Source organism: Pithys albifrons, chromosome Z (genome assembly GCF_047495875.1).
Source record: "Pithys albifrons albifrons isolate INPA30051 chromosome Z, PitAlb_v1, whole genome shotgun sequence".
NCBI classification, from domain to species: domain Eukaryota; kingdom Metazoa; phylum Chordata; class Aves; order Passeriformes; family Thamnophilidae; genus Pithys; species Pithys albifrons.
The window spans coordinates 23663535-23682842 of NC_092497.1; the positions used below are offsets into that span (position 1 = coordinate 23663535).

At 40.1% G+C, this 19308-nt stretch overlaps 1 protein-coding gene across 4 annotated transcripts in view; it reads left to right on the top strand.

Annotated features, from left to right (window-relative positions):
* MAST4 (microtubule associated serine/threonine kinase family member 4) overlaps positions 1 to 19308 on the top strand; it is a 301151-nt gene that overhangs the window by 181525 nt on the left and 100318 nt on the right. Inside the window, exon 1 of one of the 4 annotated variants that reach the window (XM_071581456.1) lies at positions 4656 to 4770. The exons of the other annotated variants lie outside the window; for them this stretch is intronic. Within the exon in view, the coding sequence (XP_071437557.1) occupies positions 4679 to 4770 (92 nt within the window). The 5' untranslated portion in view covers positions 4656 to 4678. Of the gene's footprint in view, positions 1 to 4655; positions 4771 to 19308 lie in introns of those variants that run through there. 4 annotated transcript variants of the gene reach the window in all.

A 19308-nucleotide genomic window follows, 5' to 3' on the forward strand; every position in this document is an offset into this window, starting at 1 on the left:
AAATAAAAGGGAAAACTTAATGGTCCTTATCACTTGTTTTGTTACATGCTAGCTTATGTAATTCTTTGTGATAAATAAAAGTCATCATCCAACTTACATAGTAAAGCATCTCCTAACAGATGAACTTGCCTGAGCTGCTTGTTGTTTTGCAAGTGGCTGTATAGCTGAAAATTTAAGCAAAAAATGCTGTTAAGGACTATCTTGCAGGTTCTTAACTGTTACACTTTAATTATTTTTTACAATTGCAGAATTCAGTGTTTTAATTGGATACTGAGGGAAGGTTGCTGAACACACTAGTAACATTTTGTTACAGGAAATCAGGTATTTTTCTATCATGGAAGGGCAGAAATTGCAGGCACCACTTTGGAAGCTATGTTGTTTATTGAGAGGCATTGCAAAATTTTCACCATCATATGTTGTGCTCTTAAGGATAGGGCCTGAGCTTTGATTTATGAAGAATATAATTTGTATAAGCTTGTTGTGGGACTATGCTGGACTTCTCACAGTTCCTCCATTTGTCAGAGTCTTAATATGCATATGTCCAGCAAGCACTTCAGAAAAATATTTAATCAAGTCTCCTTGTTTTCAAGAGTGTGTTAGAAACAGTGTGACTAATTAGCAGGACTGTGTGTGCATCTAGTTGTGTGGAGAAAGCAAAACTGAAGTTACGTTTGCACCTACAGGTTGTGTAACTTGGGGAGCTATTGCTTGTGAATAGTCTGTGTAGGGTCTAGAGACAGAACTGCAAGGTGTTTGACCATGAGCCTGACGTTTAAAGTGAACAATGTTCAGCATTGAATGTAGAGTGATATTCTGTGATTATGTGTCCTGGTTCCAGCCTGGTCAGGGGTAATTTTTGCAGTAGCCTGGAAGGGGCATGGCTAGGACTTGGAGGTTATTCTATACCACCTCATGTCATTGCTGGGCGTGTGGGGGCAAAGAGTCCCTTCTGGGAAGGATAACACATGGTGGAGGGTGCGATCAGGTGTTCTCAGGGGTGAGAACTCATCTGTGACTTGTTCATGTCTTGTACCCTCTGTCATTAGTATTGTTGCTGTTACAATTAATTTTCTTACCTCAATGCTGTTTCCAGTAAATTGGTCTTATCTCAGCTTGTGATCTTTACCTTTTGTGCCTCCAATGGTCTCCATCTTGCCATCAGGGGGACAGGGACGGGGAGCAAGCCAGTGTCATGTGGTTTGGAGAGTCTCAGTGTGAGCACTAAATTGGGGAACACCATTCCTAACCTAAGACACAACATTTTGGTATTCTCTGTTGCCAAATTCATAGGCAGAAACTGTTGCCTAGAATTTTTTCCAGTCCTTTCTGCTTTTGCAAAAATCCAGCTTATCAGATCATGAAATGTAGATTGCAGTATCTAGGTCTGTGTAATGGCTTTTGGTATAATCATCTCTGGTTGTACATAGAAAGATTAGATTTTTTTTCAATCAGAATTTGACTACTTGGAAGCAGCAATCATCTTTTTTTCATGTGGGTGTTTGCCTATAGTATGATAGCTTGTCGTGCTTTATTTTTATAAGTTTTTAGAGTATAATTCAGAACTTAAAGGCTTTACATCACTGTTGATGGAGTGGTAGAGATTTTCACAAAGAAATCATGAGTTCTGTCACGGTCCCATAAGAAAAAAGCTTGGTAACTTTTGACCTTGATGTGAAATAAAGTTTAACCTTAATGTTCCATGATGACCACACACAGTTATGGAAATTGAACTGCTTTTGTTGACTGTCTGTTAGGAAGAATGAGAAGAAGCAAGATTTTTCAGGGCAATGGGGATGCTGAAACATTTCCCGTGTGATAGGTGGAAGACTTTGTTTTTATTCTTTAGCCAGTGCTGTTCAAAACATTAGTTAGGTGTAATTCCCTTGTTTCATGACTATGTATAGTTTTTTCCCCAAACATGCTAATTGCAGGCAAAAACTTGTGTACGTAGCAGAGAAGATAAAGTAATGGACTACATGGAGATGTTTCTTGGTGCTTATGCAGAGATTTGAGAACTTCCTTCTTAAGCAGTTTTAAAAAAGTAGAGTTGCGAGCCATGCTTGCCCTTACGTGAACCTTTAAAACTTCACGCTCAGTATGCTCAAGCATGCCTAAAAATGAAAACAAATGGATGAGAGTTTTTCTTTTATTGGCTGCAGTAGATGTGAATACTCCATCCTAATGGAGGGGTATAAAAAGAGCAGTCTGGCTGGGAAGTGCCCTCCTGCAGAGCACAGATGGAGGTCAGCCCAAGTACCAACTTTTGCAGCCATTTCAGCCTTTCTCATACAAAAAATCTGACCTGAGACCTAGATGGGGCCGTTTCCCCTTCTTAAATGGAAACGGCCTTTTCTAAAATTGCAGTGTCTTTAAAAAAGTGTTAGATGATTCTTTTGTGTTTGATTAGTCTTAAACTGATGTTTACTGTGGCATGTCAATAAATGGTATCTGCTAGGGATTTGTACTAAGGCTTTTGGTGGTAATCAGAGTGTGAACACCTTACTAAATGCCTGTCAATATCCATTTCTTGAATAAGATAAAGTCTGTACCTGTGACTTGCAGAACTATCCCAATAAAATGTTCCTCTACACCCCAAAAATTAACATGTTTTAGCTGGTTGGAGGAACATATACTGGCTTTGCAGTGTCTGGAGGCTTTTCAAAATGAGGGCTAACATTGCAATGTTGTGTTACATTCTAAGCTGGTATCCTGAGAGCTGCCTCATCCCGAGAGTCATGTGAGCCTTTCCCCAGCTCTCCTCTGCAGCATTCTGCACCACGAGTTTTCTTTCACTCAAGTAATAGGCTGGTCTTTATTATATCAGATTTTTATTGTGTTTTATATGATTTTCCTCTTACTATGCAGACAACCGTGGGTGATTTAAACACAGTGTGTCACAGGTTTAGAAAGTGCTGCGCTACCAACTGTCACAGTACTTAGTGTTTTCCTAAGATGCGGTACCTGCAATGTCGAGACAATGCAGGAATCGTGTTTTCGGTAAAATAAGTGAACAATCTCAGTACAAAAATTTCAGGTTTTTTTTTCTTTTTTACATAACCATAAATGTGACCAGGTCCCTTAAATGTGACCCTCGGATAAACTAAAAAGCAAACAGAATTTTTTAAGTAATTAAAAGAAACCCCCTAATATTTTTGATGGCACAGTGTTTTTCTGTACCTGACCACCATTGCTTCCAACAGGTGGAGATAGGCATTACAGAATGACAATGTAGTAAGTAGTAATTTTAGAAACACTTTTATTTGTGTACTGCAGAGATGTGAGGAAAAATGCTATTTAGACAGAGCTGCAGAGGGAAAGAGGAGAGAGCTTGAGGTGGTGCTAGAACTAGGTGTGAAAAGCCTGAGGACAACAGTGAGTACACAGGAGGTTAAAATGAGCGCCGGCGGGAAGCGGGGGAAGTTGAGGGGAGAGAAGTCAAGAAACCAAACTGGCTGAGCAGGAACGCAGCTGGGGAATGGCAAAGAGGGAAGCCAAGGAAGAAAGTTGGGAGGAGGAGGGGGAGGAAATGAGTCAAAGTACCTTAGGGATTAGGTCACTGTTTCGAGTGGGAAAGGTACTCAGAACCTTTCCATACCCCTCTTTTGCCAGCTTGTGTTTCAGGGTAGCTTTGCTAGAAGAGATAGCTGGCAGTGGAGGGAGGCAGGTGTCCCAGCTTTCCATGACAAACTCCTGGTGTCTGGAGTGGCAGGTAGGCAACTGTGACAAAAAGTAATTAAGCACCTGAGCCGTCAGCTCTGCCGGGATAGGCAGGAACCGCGCAGTGACACACGCACACTGCACACAGCGCCAGCGCTCCTCAGCCTACGTTGCCCGGCGCGTCAGAGCGCGGTGCGGGTCTGCCGTGTGCGGCGGCGGACGGGGGCGGCTCTGTCCATGGCTGTGCCGAGTCCCCGTCACCCGCGGGGGCTCTGTCCCTGGCTGTGCCGTGCTCTGCTCCCCGTCACTCGCGGGGGCTCTGTCCCTGGCTGTGCCGTGCTCCCCGCAGGTCTGTCCCTGCCTGTGCCGTGCACCCCGCAGGTCTGCCCCCGTCCGTGCCGTACTCCCCGCGGGGGGCTCTATCTCTGGCTCTGTCCCTGTCTGTGCAGTGCTCCCCGCAGGTCTGCCCCCGTCCGTGCCGTCCTCCCCGCGGAAGTCTCTATCCCTGGCTCTGTCCCTGCCCGTGCTGAGCTCCCCGTGGGGGGCTCTGTTCCTGGCTCTGTCCCTGCCCGTGCCGAGCTCCCCGCGGGGGGCTCTGTCCCTGGCTCTGTCCCTGTCCGTGCCGTGCTCCCCGCGGGGGCTCTGTCCCTGTCCGTGCCGTGCTCCCCGCGGGGGCTCTGTCCCTGTCCGTGACGTGCTCCCCGCGGGGGTGGGACTCTATCCTTAGCTCTATCCCTGGCTCTGTCCCTGTCCGTGCCGAGCTCCCCGCGGGGGCGGGCGCTCCGCAGCGGCCGCCAATGGCCGGGGCGGGGCGGGCCGGGGAGGGGCGGTGCCCGCGGAGGAGCCGCGCGGAAAAGTTTCTGCCGGTTGGAGTTGCTGCCTGCGCTTTCTCCTTCCGCCCCCCCCCCCCCCCCCCCGGAGGCTGGCGGGCTTCCCGCTCTTTTTCCAGGCACTGTTGTCTCTTCCTCCTCTTCTTCGTCGTACTATGGCACCGAGTTTTTAAGCTTTTCAGCGCAGGACAATGGATTCGGCGGACCCCAGCTTCTGGACGCTGCTGTCCAACTTCACGCTGCCGCACCTGCGGCGTAGCACTCGGCTCCGCCGCACGCAGAGGTAAGGCGGGCCTCGCGCTCCAGGTGCGCCGCGGCCGCCCCGGATTTCCTGATCCCGCACACGGGTGGGCCCCGCGGCCCCCGGGCTGGAGCTGCGGCAGCTCGGAGCCTCTTCTCCCCAGGCCCTTAGGGGTGGTGAATTTTTTTAAACTAGACGCTGCGTATTACTCTGCCTTCTTTTATGAGATGTTTTTTGTTTTCACCAGCCCTTCTACCCTCCGCCCCCCCCTTTTTTTTTTCTTTAAAGACACTTTCGGCTTGCTCTCAAATACTCGACCTTTTATCGGGAGCAGATATTCTTTATATGGACAACTCAAGATAGCCTGCTTTGTTCTGTGTTCTTAAAGGGTCGGCTTTGCGTAAATACTTTTTTTTAGACGGGCTAGCTGACATCTGTGAATACAGGAGTGGCCTTTTTATTTGTGTAGCATTTTCATTATTGTTAGAAAGGAGGAAAAAATGTCTCGGAAGTAATCAAAGCCAAGTAAAAGTTAAAGAGGTATGGCATGTATAGAGAGAAGACTGGTAAGCTTTGACATGGCCATTTTTTGTGCCATGGTGTCCCTTGCAGTTAAGTGTATGTACCCCCCAACAAGGAGCAGAAAAAGTCTGTAGGAGTTTGTAACTTTTGTACTCTGTGCCATTTTGAGACATAACCAGTTGTGTTAACTTACGATGTGCTTCTGGTCTGTGAATCTACGTTGAGTATTGGTTTATGCGTTATCCTTGGAGAACATGTGTGAAATGTTTCTTCTGCTGGCTAAAAAGCTGGCACAAAGCAAGGCAGCAAAGCTGGCTATTCCTAAGCCATAAGTGGTTTTGTGCTGATGTTTTTTCAAAAGGAAAAAGGTGACCATCTGTTTAATGGCAGAAAGTTAAAATAGGAAAAACAAATGGCCTATGTCAGGTCAATGCAAAACTGTTCTTTCAGTAAATACCTACTATTTGTGTCTCGTACTTGGGGTAGCTGTAAGTGCTGAGTTATTTTATAATTGTTATCCCTCTCTTGTAAATATATTTTTAACTCTTATATAGCATAAACTGAGAGTCCATATAGGTCTTGTGAATCTTTCTGCAGTAAATGTGCTTGTGTTTAAAGAGGGGGACATGCTGGGGCTTTTTTGAATTGTCTTTATCATTCTTACTCAAGTTGGTTTTACACCTGTGTGAAGACCTAAAAATACCTTTTATGAAGTGTTTGACTGCTTGGCTGAGGACAGAGACTTCGCAGACGTCACAAAAGAAATAAGTGCATACCATGTGGGTTTGGGCATTTTTGTGTTGTGTGTGTTGGTTTTGGGGTTTTTTTTTGTTTGGTTTTTTTGTTGTTGGTTGTTTGGGTTTTTTTTGTACTTGAGTACTTTCCTGCTTTTCAAACATACTTAATACTGTCCTGGTTTTGTCGAAATACTTGAAAAACTTTTTAAAACAGCAGTGGATATTGTCTCATCATATTACATATATGGCATATCAGTGAATAACACATGCCATGTATGCAGTTATGTTTTATGTATTACAAGGATATTCAATATTTGAATACCTTCTCTGTAGCCAAAATGCCCTCTCTGTAGCCAAAGCAGCGTGTCACAGCATTGTGAAATTTAAAAGCCAGCAGTGCAGTTTCAAGACTGCTTACTCTCATTGGGCCCAGATGCCCTTCTTTCTCAGGCTGGTTCTCTCTTCTGAGTGAGGAGAGCTCAGGATCTGCAGCTGTGTTGCTCTCTCCCTGGGAAGGCTGCCCGCAGATCTCTTCTTAAAGGTGGACCTGTCCTCTGCACCCTTATAGATGTAATTCATTTACTAATGTAAGGGATTCCAGAGTAATAAAACGATCAGAAGAAATAAAGCTAATATGGACAGTGCAGATTCTCCTAACCCTTCTGTATTAATTAAGGTGCCAGTTGGGTCTGCTTTTTCTGAGCTGTGCCTCACCGGCCTATCTTCACAAGCTCAATCAGCTGTCGACCCAACTGTTCCATGAAGCTTGGAAGGATAGCTCCTTACTTGCTTGACTTGCCACAGGATGCCTTTCCTTTCTAAGAGTGCTGGTGAGTAGTTACAGCCACTCGTGTTGTGTGTAGCTTTCCAGGCATTTAGAGGCCCAGAGAGTAGGCTGTGGATTAAAACCTTAAGGGAGTCTAATTCCTGTCATCTGAATCTGCTGGATGTGCTTGAGTGAAAGTTTTGGGCCCACAGATTCAAGAGAGGTTTTTACTTAACAGCAACACTTGTCTATGGAACTTGCCTAGCTTGTTTCATGCCTTGGTGCTTCATGAAAATTTCACAAGGGGCATGAATTGTTTTTTCTGGTTTTATCCACAGTTGGCTTAGAGATTGGAAAAGAGTCAATGTGAGAGCAGTAATTTTATGGTTTGGTTGGACATTTGTGCCTCTTAGTTATGTTCTTTTTGCCTGTTCAGTTACTTTTACCTGTACTACGAGATTCCAATGGCCTGCTAGACTGTACCATTTCAGTGAGCACAATTGTACTTTCTTGACACTAGGGATAATGAGAATTGTCTGCTAGTACTAAGAATTTTGTTTCTTTGTACAGATTTAGTTGATGTAAGAATTTATCTCTTTGGGGGTCTAAGAAGTAAAGAACGAAAAGTTAATCTCCTTCAGGAGGAGTTTTCCAGCTTTAGACTTAGCTGAATTTCAGTTGCAACAGCTCTTTGGGGAAGTGATACTTGAATAAGAAATATCGCAGCCCGACTTTCAAGTCTTTGGAGTGGGTTTTCAGGACTGGCGGGTAGAAAAAATTCTCTTCAATTACAAATTGGAGGCATTTGGTATTCAAATTGCTGAGCCTCTAAATGCTATGGATTACACCATGTGATTTTGCAGTGAAGAAATGTGTGTGCCACCATGTGTTAACTTCTTGTTTGGTTGCTGTTGGGTATGTGGACCCCTCACAGTATTCAGGTTTGTGCCTGAAATGACATTGTCCAGAGTAGAGACAGAGAGAGTGAGAGGGTCTCTCTCTTATGTGTAGACATTTATTTATATAGATTGCTGTGTACATTTTCAGATGGATAAATGTGTACAAATACACTTTTTTACATGGAAAAATGATCAAGTACTTTCTGCTTTCTTCTGTGACATGTATTTAGTCTCTCTGCCACTTTGACTCTGATCTTCTCTCTGTATCTTTTACAAAATGGACAAGTCAGTGATGCTTTTCTCTGTGTGTCCTTTTCTCTTGCCTATTTGTGGTAGTTGGACTGAAACAATATTAGTACAATCAGGCTTCCTTAGAGTCAGAGGCTTCCTTTCTTTCCCAAAGGCATGACATTCATGAATAGTTGCGCAGTTGTCTCTGGGCCGAAGTAGACTAGATGGTTTGTGTGGAGACTTCATTTTGTGTACAGTCATTGAAGCAGTAGTGAGTTTTTCATGTTGTGGCATTAAAATATCCATCAGTCATCAAATACAAGTTCTGACAGTTCATAACCATTTCAGAAATCTTAAAGACAAAGGAAAATTATTCCTTACATTGGAAACACAAAGAACAGAGTAGTCAAACTTTGTCGTAATTCTATTAGTTTTGTAACTGCATGCTTTCTGGAAAATATTGAACAAGTTTGAACTTCTCTGAGTAGGTACTTGGAGTAGGTGCAGTGATGTTAAAATTATGATGTAAACTCTTGCTGCTGGTTCTTGTGTAGAGCTTGGTTTTTTGTTTGTCAGCATATTTTACTATAAATGGATTGATTGTTTTATTTAACTTCTAGAAGTTAAAAGTGGTTCTGTTGATACATAAGGAAACCAAGCACACTTACTAACATAAAAACAGCCACAAAACCATGTAACTTTCTTGACGTCACCTGTATCTGTGCTCCAACTTGAGTTATTTTACTTTTGTTCTGGAAGAGTAAACATCAGTTAAAGTTTTGTTTAAAAAGTGTTTCTTTTTGATGTGTCTGTATTGTTTTTAATGTATGTTTGGCAGTGTGGTAATTTGAAGAACTTCACCTTTTCCTTACGGCTTCTTCATTCACCTTTGTTCCTACATGCAGTGGAGTGAGAGCTATTATCCTAATAGATGAGTAAGTTTAGAGAGAAGGTTGTTATCCTGAAACTGGGGGGAGTAAGAAATAGGTCTGTGCAGATTTTTCTGTGCTTTCAAAACACACTGTCATTTAATATGCTTTGTTTGAAGTTAATCTGTCAGACTAATGATCCCACTGCTTTCTGTGCTACCTAGTGAAGTGTTAACGTATCTTAGTAATTGTATTTCCTTTTATTCACAGTAAGGTTTGTGTGTTAAAGGGATAGTTTTTACTGTCTTACTGTCAGGATGAATGTGTTGGTCTTATTCTGGTTGGTTTACTTGACCAGTCTTTTTGTTCAAGCTTTTAATGTATTTCAAGTTCTGCTTACAGTCTGAATGAGCCATCATTGTTTCTTAGCTTCAGCCAGATTGGTGAGGATTCATCTGGTCAGTCTTGGTTTTTGCTTCATTTTCATCTGATAAGATACTATTTTGTTAGAATTATGTTGAGATCATTAGGATGTAACCAAAGGACATTATTGTAGAAAGCCTGCGGAAAGCTGAAACATGAGCAACATAAAAATGAAGCTTAGGAAAGTGCTGGAACATGCTGAAAGAAACTGTACTTTTAAATTTTTTTCCATTGTTGTGGTTAATGTCTGCTGTGACACAGTAGGAGACCGTCTTTATTTTTCTTGCTCAGAGAATCTAAAGGACTGTAGTCCAGACATTCCCTTTGTGAACTGTGGTTGTTGGGACATATCACATGATGTGGACGCAGCACACACAGATTGACTGTGTTGTATTTGACTTAAATCTGCTATTGATATTCTGCAGTCATTACAGTTCTTGCTGTATAAGACATTAGCTGATCTTTCTCAAAGGGAATTTGGAAGCACACAGGAGTTCACCCATGCAGTGGTTAAGAGTTGCCTCTTCTGCTGCACTTCTTGCCAGAGGACTTTAAACTTCTCTTAGTGATAAGCAGTGGACCTACTTTTGTGGCTTCACATTCTGATTGATGACCTCTGATGGCTCTTTTTCAAAGCTGGAAATGGTGATGAGAACAGTGAATTTCAGGGCAGGTTTCCAATGAATTTGGGCAGAGAAGAACCTTCTGAAATTCAGCAAGGTCAAATGCAGGGTGTTGTACCTGGGGAGGAATAGCCTCTGTCTGGCAAGTCCAGTGGAAAGCTACTAAATTGGTTAAGACTCTGAAGCATTTCTCTTATGAATAAAGGCTGAGAGAGCTGGGCCTCTTCAGTCTCGAGAAGAGGGAACTCAGGGAGGACCTTGTTAACATGTGTAAATATCAAAAAGGTGGGTGTCAAGAAGATGGAGCCAGGCTCTTCTCACTGGTGCCAACCAACAGAACAAGAGGCAAGGGGGAGAAACTGATGAACAAGAAATTCCACCTCAACATGAGGAAGTACTTCTTTCCTGTGTGGGTGACTGAGCACTGGAACAGATTACTCAGGGGGGTTGTGGAGTCTCCTTCATTGGAGATAATCAAGAACCATCTAGATTCCATCCTGTGCCATGTGCTCTGGGATGATCCTCGTTTTGCAGGGAGGTTGTACCAGATGACCCACTGTGGTCCCTTCCAGCCTGACCCATTCTATGATTTTGTGAATTTGTTATGCATGTTGTTGTGCAGGAGTGGTAATGATTTTGTCAGTTATGAGGCATGAAATCATTCAATATTTTGAGTCACTGTGTTTAGAACATGAAGGTACTGCTAACTGATTTAGGCTGAACATTTTAAGTGAAGTTTATTATATGTTTCACACTAAAAATGATATAAAACTGTGTAACATTGCAGTAGTAGTTCTGTGTAACTTGTCACATTATCTATGTGCTGTAGACCTGGGTCAGGTTGCCATGTTATATTGTTAGAAAAGTTTAGTGGGAAGCAGATCCGTTGGGAGCAATACTGTGATGGCACCAGGACATGTATGCATCTCTCAAACTGAGGAGAATCAGAAAGTTCACTTACCTTTAATTCAGTCTTACTTAACAGGTATATTGCATTCAGTGAGAGCTTGTGGATTTTCTCTTGGCAACCTTTCAGAGGATTCTTTCATTTGAACCTTCATAAATTCACTAACTGCAGTAATTGTGAAATGTCAAGGTCCCCTCCCCTCCAGTATGTAGTATGAATATGCAAAGTTTTGTCTAGGCAAAGTATGCAAGGGTCATATACTGAAGTCTGATTTTCCTCTGATGTGAGGGTCTCCTGCACGGTTACTTGGCTTAATGTTACTTAAATGTACATATATAGAGATGTTCAAAGAGATCACTCACACTTACTATATGTGACATTTTTCTATCTATTTCTTGGACCACAAAGTTCTCAGCACTAACATTTCAATGGTCTTTTTGAAGCATTACATACTCTATATACTATTGATACGTACTGTGTTAGTTAGGTCTACTTCAGTAGGCTCTTTCTACCTGAATAAAGCTGAAATGAAAGAAAACTCCACACTTCCAGCGCAGCATTAAATCTCATGGTAGATCAGTTCTGTGGTTTTATTTAAGATGCTTATGGTAGGGAACTAGAAAATTCTGTTTGGCATGGTTCCCAGTAAATATAAGAACACTCAGGAGCAGTCTAACCCAGAACAATTCCCAGATTGATCTAGTCAATAGAGATACTTCACAAGTAAAAACTATGCACTAATGGTATCCTGCCACTGACAAATGAGTACCAAAATGCTGGGATAATGCCAGAAAAAATATACCGACCTTTTCAGCCTTTTTTTCAGTTAGCAATGGTCTTCCCTAAGTAAGTGTTCAAGAATAAGGAAAATCGTCATACTCTATTGTTTGTGAAAGATTATAATTATTATTTTAAGTAGCATCTGTTATTCCCATGAAATTCTGGCATATTCACTTTTGATGATTAGAAAGCAAAAACTGGTGCAGTTTCCTTATCCTACCCACTCTTTTTTTCTGCACATGCAGTAATGACGTAGATGTTCTAGCATGTAATACCCTGCTTTTGAGCTCCATCTTTTGACTTCAGCCTAGGTTTAAAAAATGTATTAAAGAAAAACTGTTAAAATGTTACCCACTAATGAATTCTGTTTTCCTTCCTCAAATTATGTCATATGGGGCACTGCTTACTGATAGGAAAATGGCTTTATGTTTTCTGTCTTTTCTAACTGGACTGATTTAAAACATGGTTATTAACATCCAAATAAATACGAGGAAGTCAACATACATATAATCAGTTTTATAAAAGCAATTAGTTTCAGTTTTTACTCATAAGCAAATTAAAAATCTGTGTTAATGCTGGGTATACTAAGGTAGTCCTATTTAAAGTTAAGGGTGTTGATTATTGAAGAAACACCATTGAGATGCTTAATTTGCTGAAACAAACAATGCAAAATGTTATACATTGCAACTGTTTGGTTTAATAGAAATGCATATACCCTAAGTTCTCTCATGCTTGATTATAATACTGTGTTTTAGAGTTTAAAAAGCATCATTTCTCTCAAGGCAATAAGGAAGTTGTAGAACAAATGCTGCTTCTTTTTTGTATGTCAGTAAGGAAATACATCACTCTGAACATTTTTTATGTATTTAACAAAAGTGTTATTTTTTTGTATGGGGGATATACATAAATGTAAACTTACCTGCTGCAAGGTTGAAGAGGAATGTAAATACTATTATTCATTGCTTATTTTCATATGTATCAATATATATGGTGTCGCTGCCCATGGAAGGGGTGTTGGAACTAAATTAATTTTTTGAACTTTATTAATTCAAAGTAGTATACCATTTGTGTTGTGAAATGCTGTATGATCTGAATCTTTTTTTCCTTAAGACATAGGGGAAGGATTCACTTTTTGGGGGTTGATTTTTTTTTTTTTTTTGAGGTACTTCGGTGGATACTAGTTTCTAATAAGTTAAAAGTTCCTTTGTTTGAATGCTGGTACTTTTTACTTGTGGCTGTTTTAAGAGGTGCTCAAGATAACGCATAACTGAAGCAGTAGTAGGTACACTTCCTTAGTTTTTCCCTGGCTGTTTGCTTGCATGCATTTGGGAACACTGCCTAGTCAGTCGTGCTTCTCTGCGCTGCTAAGCCCCCACCCCATCCCGGTTGAAATTTGGCATAGGCTTATGAACAGATTCCCACTTCTCAGGGGAGGTAGATTTGATATGTGGAACAACTTGCAGTGCTTTTATCACACTTAGGATTTTTTTTTCCCATGCATGCTTAAAAGAGAAAAGTTTATATTCTTGTTATGTGCTTTATTAAAGCTAATAATCAGCTTCAGATGTCTATAAGGTGCCTTTACTTCATTTTTCAAATACCTTTAAATACAATGTTTATATACATCAGTTCTAAGTGCTGAAGTTATAGGCAAGATGGGTACAGTAGTTTGAACTAGCTGAGATTCCTTTGATAAGTCTGAGTATAATGAATCAGCTTCTAATTTAATTTCTTCTTATTCTTAAAATCCTCTTTGAGTAACTGGTATTATCACTTCTTGGATGAGATGCTTGAATTTTCTGAAAAGGTATTTCTACATAAAAATATTCAGAAACCTCCAGAGTAGGAAACAAAAGAAAGGTAGTCCTAACAGTACCATATTTTGTAAGTATATACTTTAATGCTGGAACTTCCCCTTGTCCAACCCAAACCAAACTCTAATGGAACATGAGAACTTACTGGTGTGCCTGATGGACACACGGAAGTCTCTCTAACTGGAAGCCAGGACCTTCTACCAGCCATGAGGTAATGTCATTCTGGCTACACATCCCAGACATAGCATATCAAAGGCTTCATGAAGCATCTCTTGCACTCTGGATAGCTGTACAACAGTGAGAAAAGTTGGCCCCACATGGAACTTGGAGAGCTTATGGAACATGAGAGATGAGAATTTTGCAGAAGGATTGTAGAAATTGTAGTGCTGTGATTCAATCAGAGGTCATAGATCCATAGAATATGTAGGTTCTCTGGTTCTTGTCTTGATAGAATTATTTTAACAGATACATGTCATTTAATTGGACAATATATTGGTTAATATCAGTGAGCCTGACAATCCAGAGTGAGGTTCTGCCTTCAGTCGTGGCTGTTTCCTCTTGATTACAGTCCATGCTGACTGGGAAAAAGCAAAAATTTTTATCAGAATTTTTAAGTTTATAAATATATCCTTATAGATTTTACATAGTTGAGACATAAACATAGCTATCCAGTCCTTGATGAAACAGAAGTTAGATACTAATGATAAGAATAAATCAGTGATACATTTCTACCAACAGCTGTCTTGGTGTTTATGAGAATTTTGTTCTCAGGATGCTTTTCATAATGTAAATCAATACTTGGAATTTTTTTTTTCCCTTTTTGGGTAAGTGGAAGGAGGATGTTTGAGTAATACCTCCTTCATCTGAAAGTGTTGTTCAGGGAGAAGTTGTAATTAACTAATATTCTTTGTGATAACACTGTTAACTCTTCTGGAGTTAACAAATAAAAACTAAATTGTACACATTTGTTTTACAGGTTTGCTTTTTCAGTGAGTCTAGGTCTAGCTTGTTCTTATGCATGGGTATGTCAAGGGAATTTCCACAAGTGCTGTAATAGTAGAAGCAAAAGCAGTCAGACAAGTACAATATGCTTTATTCACCTTGTTGGTGAACACCTCATGTGAAAGAATGATTATGTCAGTTCACTGTGCCTTCAAGTCTTACCAGAACATCTTCCTTTGGCATTCCCCAAATAATGAACAAAGAAAATATGTAACACTTTTCTAAAGTAACCTTGCATTAGATTTTTTTTTCTTACTTGAGCATTGGTGATTTGGTTTCATCCTTGGCCATTCTGCCATGTTTTGATGATTGAACTGTTGTGTTTGGAGGCTTCTGCTCCCCATCTGTGACCTATGACTAATGGGGGAACATGAGTTCTGTTGGGAAATGCACTTCTATCTAGTTTTTCCTTGCTCCTTGATTGTGTTTCAGAAGTGCTATCCTGTCTTGCCAAATGTCAAAATACTATCATCTTTTGCAAGGTTTTGATTCGTATTTGTGGGAAAAGTTTCAAAACAGAAAAACCCTGTTTTGTGGGGTTTTTCTTGTTGTTTGTTTTTTTGTTGGGTTCTTTTTTTCAGTTTGAAAATTGTTTCTTCACATTATTTCTTATGTGACCTCTTCAAATCATGGAAGAGCCAGCTGGGCTTTTTTCCCCCTTTTCTGTAAAGGAAATACAAAACAAACTACAGTATATAAATATACTAGGTTATTTTTAAAAATATGCAAAGTGTTTGTGTGGGTCAGACCTAAGCATTCAACATTATCTACAAATTAATACCTTTTAACCATCATACGTTTCCTCCTGCTGATTCATAAATTACAAGGGAAGAAGAAAACAGTAGGATTACCTACTCTGACAGTCTATAGGAAACAAGACACAGAGTAATGGAATTAGAGATTTAGTAATTTAATGTGTTTGTTTAGTCATTGACAGGTTTGGCAAAATGTGAAAGATTTGACACTTTTCTGGCTAACTTACCTTTGTTTCTTGTTGTTCCTTAAGTGAACTATGTTTTACCACTACTAATTTATTGCTGATGCTATTGTCTCTCACACTAACCTTAGTAATGACCTCAGATACATTGGGCCAGTCTTTTTATAAATGTAAAAAAACTGGTTCACTGTGTTCTTTGTGACTGACTGCCTAAATCCAGTACAAGGGTCACCAGATAGATATTAATGGAAGGAAACAATCTAAAGAGAGGTCCAAAGGACTGTCTACATTTTCTGCCTCAGTTGGTATGGAAAAATTATTTCCCTTTAAGTCCTGCTGAAAAAACAACAGCATTGTTTTTTCTACAAGACACCTGTCCTGGGAAGCTGGCTAATGGACCGACAGCACAGCCTGGGTTCTGTGTGTTGTGGGAGTGCTGGGCCCAGGTCCCTGTGAAGTGTTGGATGTGTATAAGGGCTTGGTGGGAGGGAGTCATGTGCTCTCTCTGAGGTGAGACAGACTGTCTGAAAAGATGGAAGTGTGTCGGAGTTATATGAAGGAATGTGTCCTGCTGAGGTGGTGTTGAAAGGCTCCAGTGCAGTGGGACTCAGAAGTGTCCCAGTGTCTCATTGATCTTGTTCATAGAGACTCTTGGGAAATTATCTGTAGAGCTGCTCCCAGTTTTCGTCTTGTAGGTAAATAAGTTAGATAATTCCAAAGAAAAGATACAGGAATGAAGGAAAACACATGCAGTACAGATAATCAGAAGACCAGAGTTCAGGAACTAGAACATCCTATGTGGCAGGAACACCCAGTGTGTATTAGAAATCCAGCACCCTAATGCAGTGACTTGCTGCTGAATATTGTTTTAGTATGTGGGTACCATATGTGTGTAGAATATTAGAATATCTGCCAAGTTTCAGATTATACGAAGTTGCAATTTAAATTAAACACTTTTATTTTTACACAGAGGTGTTGCTGTACTAATATAAATGTGCATAGTAAACATGCATGTAACAGAAAATACATAATTATGGAAGTCAGTGTAATTGCCCAGTTTTATGGAAAAGATCATATAAACACCCCACTGCCACCCTCCACCCTGTCCCCTTGGGTTTTAGTTACAGACATTTTAATGTTAGAGAAAGGTTTAGAGTTTAAGAACTGGCTTGGAGTTCTGCCTTACACAGTGGTCTCATTGAAGTCACAGTAGGAACGCATGAGATGCTACCCAGCTGAAAGCAAGGATGGAGACATAGTTTTCATTCTAATTTTCATACGTGTTTACAGGTATTTTGCCTGAACAGTTTGTGCTGTTAAAATGATGTGATTGTTTTTTCCTGCAAACTTTGTGTTATTTTATAAAACCACTTTTCTGATAGACACCAAGATTCTGTAAACATCAAACACCTAAACCATGAGTGGATAACTTCACTTACTGATCACCATCCTGAGAGCAAAGGCAGCAAGTACTATTGATGTGACTATTCAAGTTAAGTGAAGACATAGGACTTCACTTAAAGTCGATGTGGTTAAAAGACAATTCATTGTAATATGATTTGAAAAGACTGTAATGCTTCATGTTCTTAGGGTAAAAATGTGTGCAGTGTCAGATTTTTTTGTCTTTAAAGCATTTGCTTTTTGACTGTCTTTTTTTATGATAACTTTCAGTGATCTGCTAACATCTACCTTTACTAGGCAATGTATTCTTTTCAGTCCTATCAAAAGTGAGGGCTACTGTTGCCTCATAAAATACTTAGAGAACAAAAAGACGTGAAAGGTGAATTTGTTCCTGGCTTTGTGACTTTGCTACTGCTATGAGAGGACTGAAGTAGTTGACCAGTGTCACATTTTTTCATTTTTCTTGAACTCTCTGACTATGGTGTTCTCAAGATCTAAGACATTTTCCAAACAAAAATGAAGGCTGCAGAAATGGTGGTTTTATCCTTTCCGAACATCAATTCTTCAGGCATCCTTCTGCTGTGATGCAAATAGAAACCTTAAATTAGCTAATGGGCTAATGGACTAGATGAGTAGTGAGGTGATTACTCTTCCTGATGGCCAAAAATTGTAGCACACCCTATTCTGTCAGCTTACCTCATCCACACCCTATTCTAACCTGTTGGAGATGTTTGTCTTGTCTGTGTGTTGAGCCTGGGTTTTTGGGCTTGTGTAAGCTCTTTTGAGTGAAGGCCGTCATTTGTTGTGTACATATGATGTGGAGAACAATGAGGACTCCTAGCACTACTACATATGTAAGAAGTAATAGTGTTTCTCTCCACGGGGTTCTTTTGCATGATGAACAAAGAGATCTTGTTCTTGAAAGTAGAAAATGTGGGGTTTCCTCAGTTATGACATATCTTATCTCTAAGTATATTTTTTTAAAAAGTCATGTGACAAAGCTGACTAATCCATTTTTCAGAGTTTCTGCAAATTCACTCCATTGCAGCCTAAAGAAGGAAGGCTACAGTCTGAAATAGTTTTAGAGTGTTCAAGATCAAAGGAAAAGATCCAATCATCGTTTTTAAAAACCAAAACTGCAGATAATTTTTTTCACACATTTGCTGCATTTTAATTTTTGACCAGAAAATGTGCAATGGTGTTAACATACTTGATGAGTTTACTGGTTACCAAGGTTTTCAAGCCAGTGTCTAATGTATAATCTATGACTAATTTCAGTTGATTTGATTTGTCTGAACTAAGCTGGAATGTACTCTGTACCCTTCGTAACACAGTAAGACAGTAGTCTCTAAGCTTAAGGCTTAATAATTTTTTTCCATCTCCAGCACATTGAATTTATAAAATGACAGTAGAACTGTAACAAGTACTTTTTAAAATTTAAGATATTTGTATGTATCTTGAGGACCTCATTTAGTTGCTTCTGATTTTACTGTGGCCACACGCCACTGATTTTCTTCAAAAATACGGTGAACAACTGTACTTCTCTTTGCATGCTCAGTGGTGATAACCTTCTGAATTTACTTACTTTTTGTACTTGGCCGGTGATTTGATAAAATTTGATTTGTTAAGCTGGATAGGTTATGTATTGCTGAATTTAATCTCAGTCTTACTCACTGCACTTTCTTATCAGAGGTGGTAAGTTCTGTTGAGTGATGAATTGCGTATACATAGTATGTAACAGACTTATTTTTGTTCACTTGAAAAGTTTTCAGTAGTCTGAATCTATCAAAAGTCATGTCAGTTGTAAATTAAGTGTTGGTGGAGAAAAGCTTAAGGTAACTGGTGGTTTGCTTAACACAAATGTGGTGTCAAAGTGATTACACTTTTTCTTCAGTTAGCTTGTTGAGGTATTGAAGATCAACCCAAGACTGAAGAAAACACACACAGCTGATTTGGGTTTCTGAATGTTCAGTAAGCTTTTTCACAAGTGTGTGCTTGACTGCCCATACGCTTATGAAAAGCAGTGATCTCTAATGATCTCATGTGGTTGGCAGCCCAGATTCATCTGCAAAACAGCCCTGTGCCCTCCAGCACCGTGCTGAGGTGTGTGCTTAGCAGTGACTCGGAGATGATCATCATTTCCTGCAATAGCTACTTAGCCCAATGCTGCGTAGCCCAAGATGTGAAAAAATCGCAGCATGAGGTGGTATTGCTACAGGCATTTGGACTATTAACACTAGACTTGGAAAGGATGTGACGTGTAGCTTTGTATCACATTGCAGCATGATTCCTGTTCCCAGCACTGTGAATGACATGTTTGTACTTTTCTACTTGTGAAAAAGTGTGATGGAAGACATTAATAAATAGGAAGATCAGAATCTGCACTTTGGAGAGAGTGACTACATTATCTGTTTCAAAGATATGTCTAGTATAATACACTGAGTAGTCAGAATTTAAAAGCAGAATACTACTTTCTGGAATTATTACCATAACTTTTTTTGAGCTCTGAGTAGTAAATGCTTCAGTGGCTATCTGCTAAACTAATATATAACATATGAATATCAATGATGTAATGTTCAGTCCACCTTCAGTCTTACAGAGACTCTTGAAAGTTTAGCAGATTTTTGCAGAATGATACTGTACCTGTCCCATGCTAAATAGATGGGAAG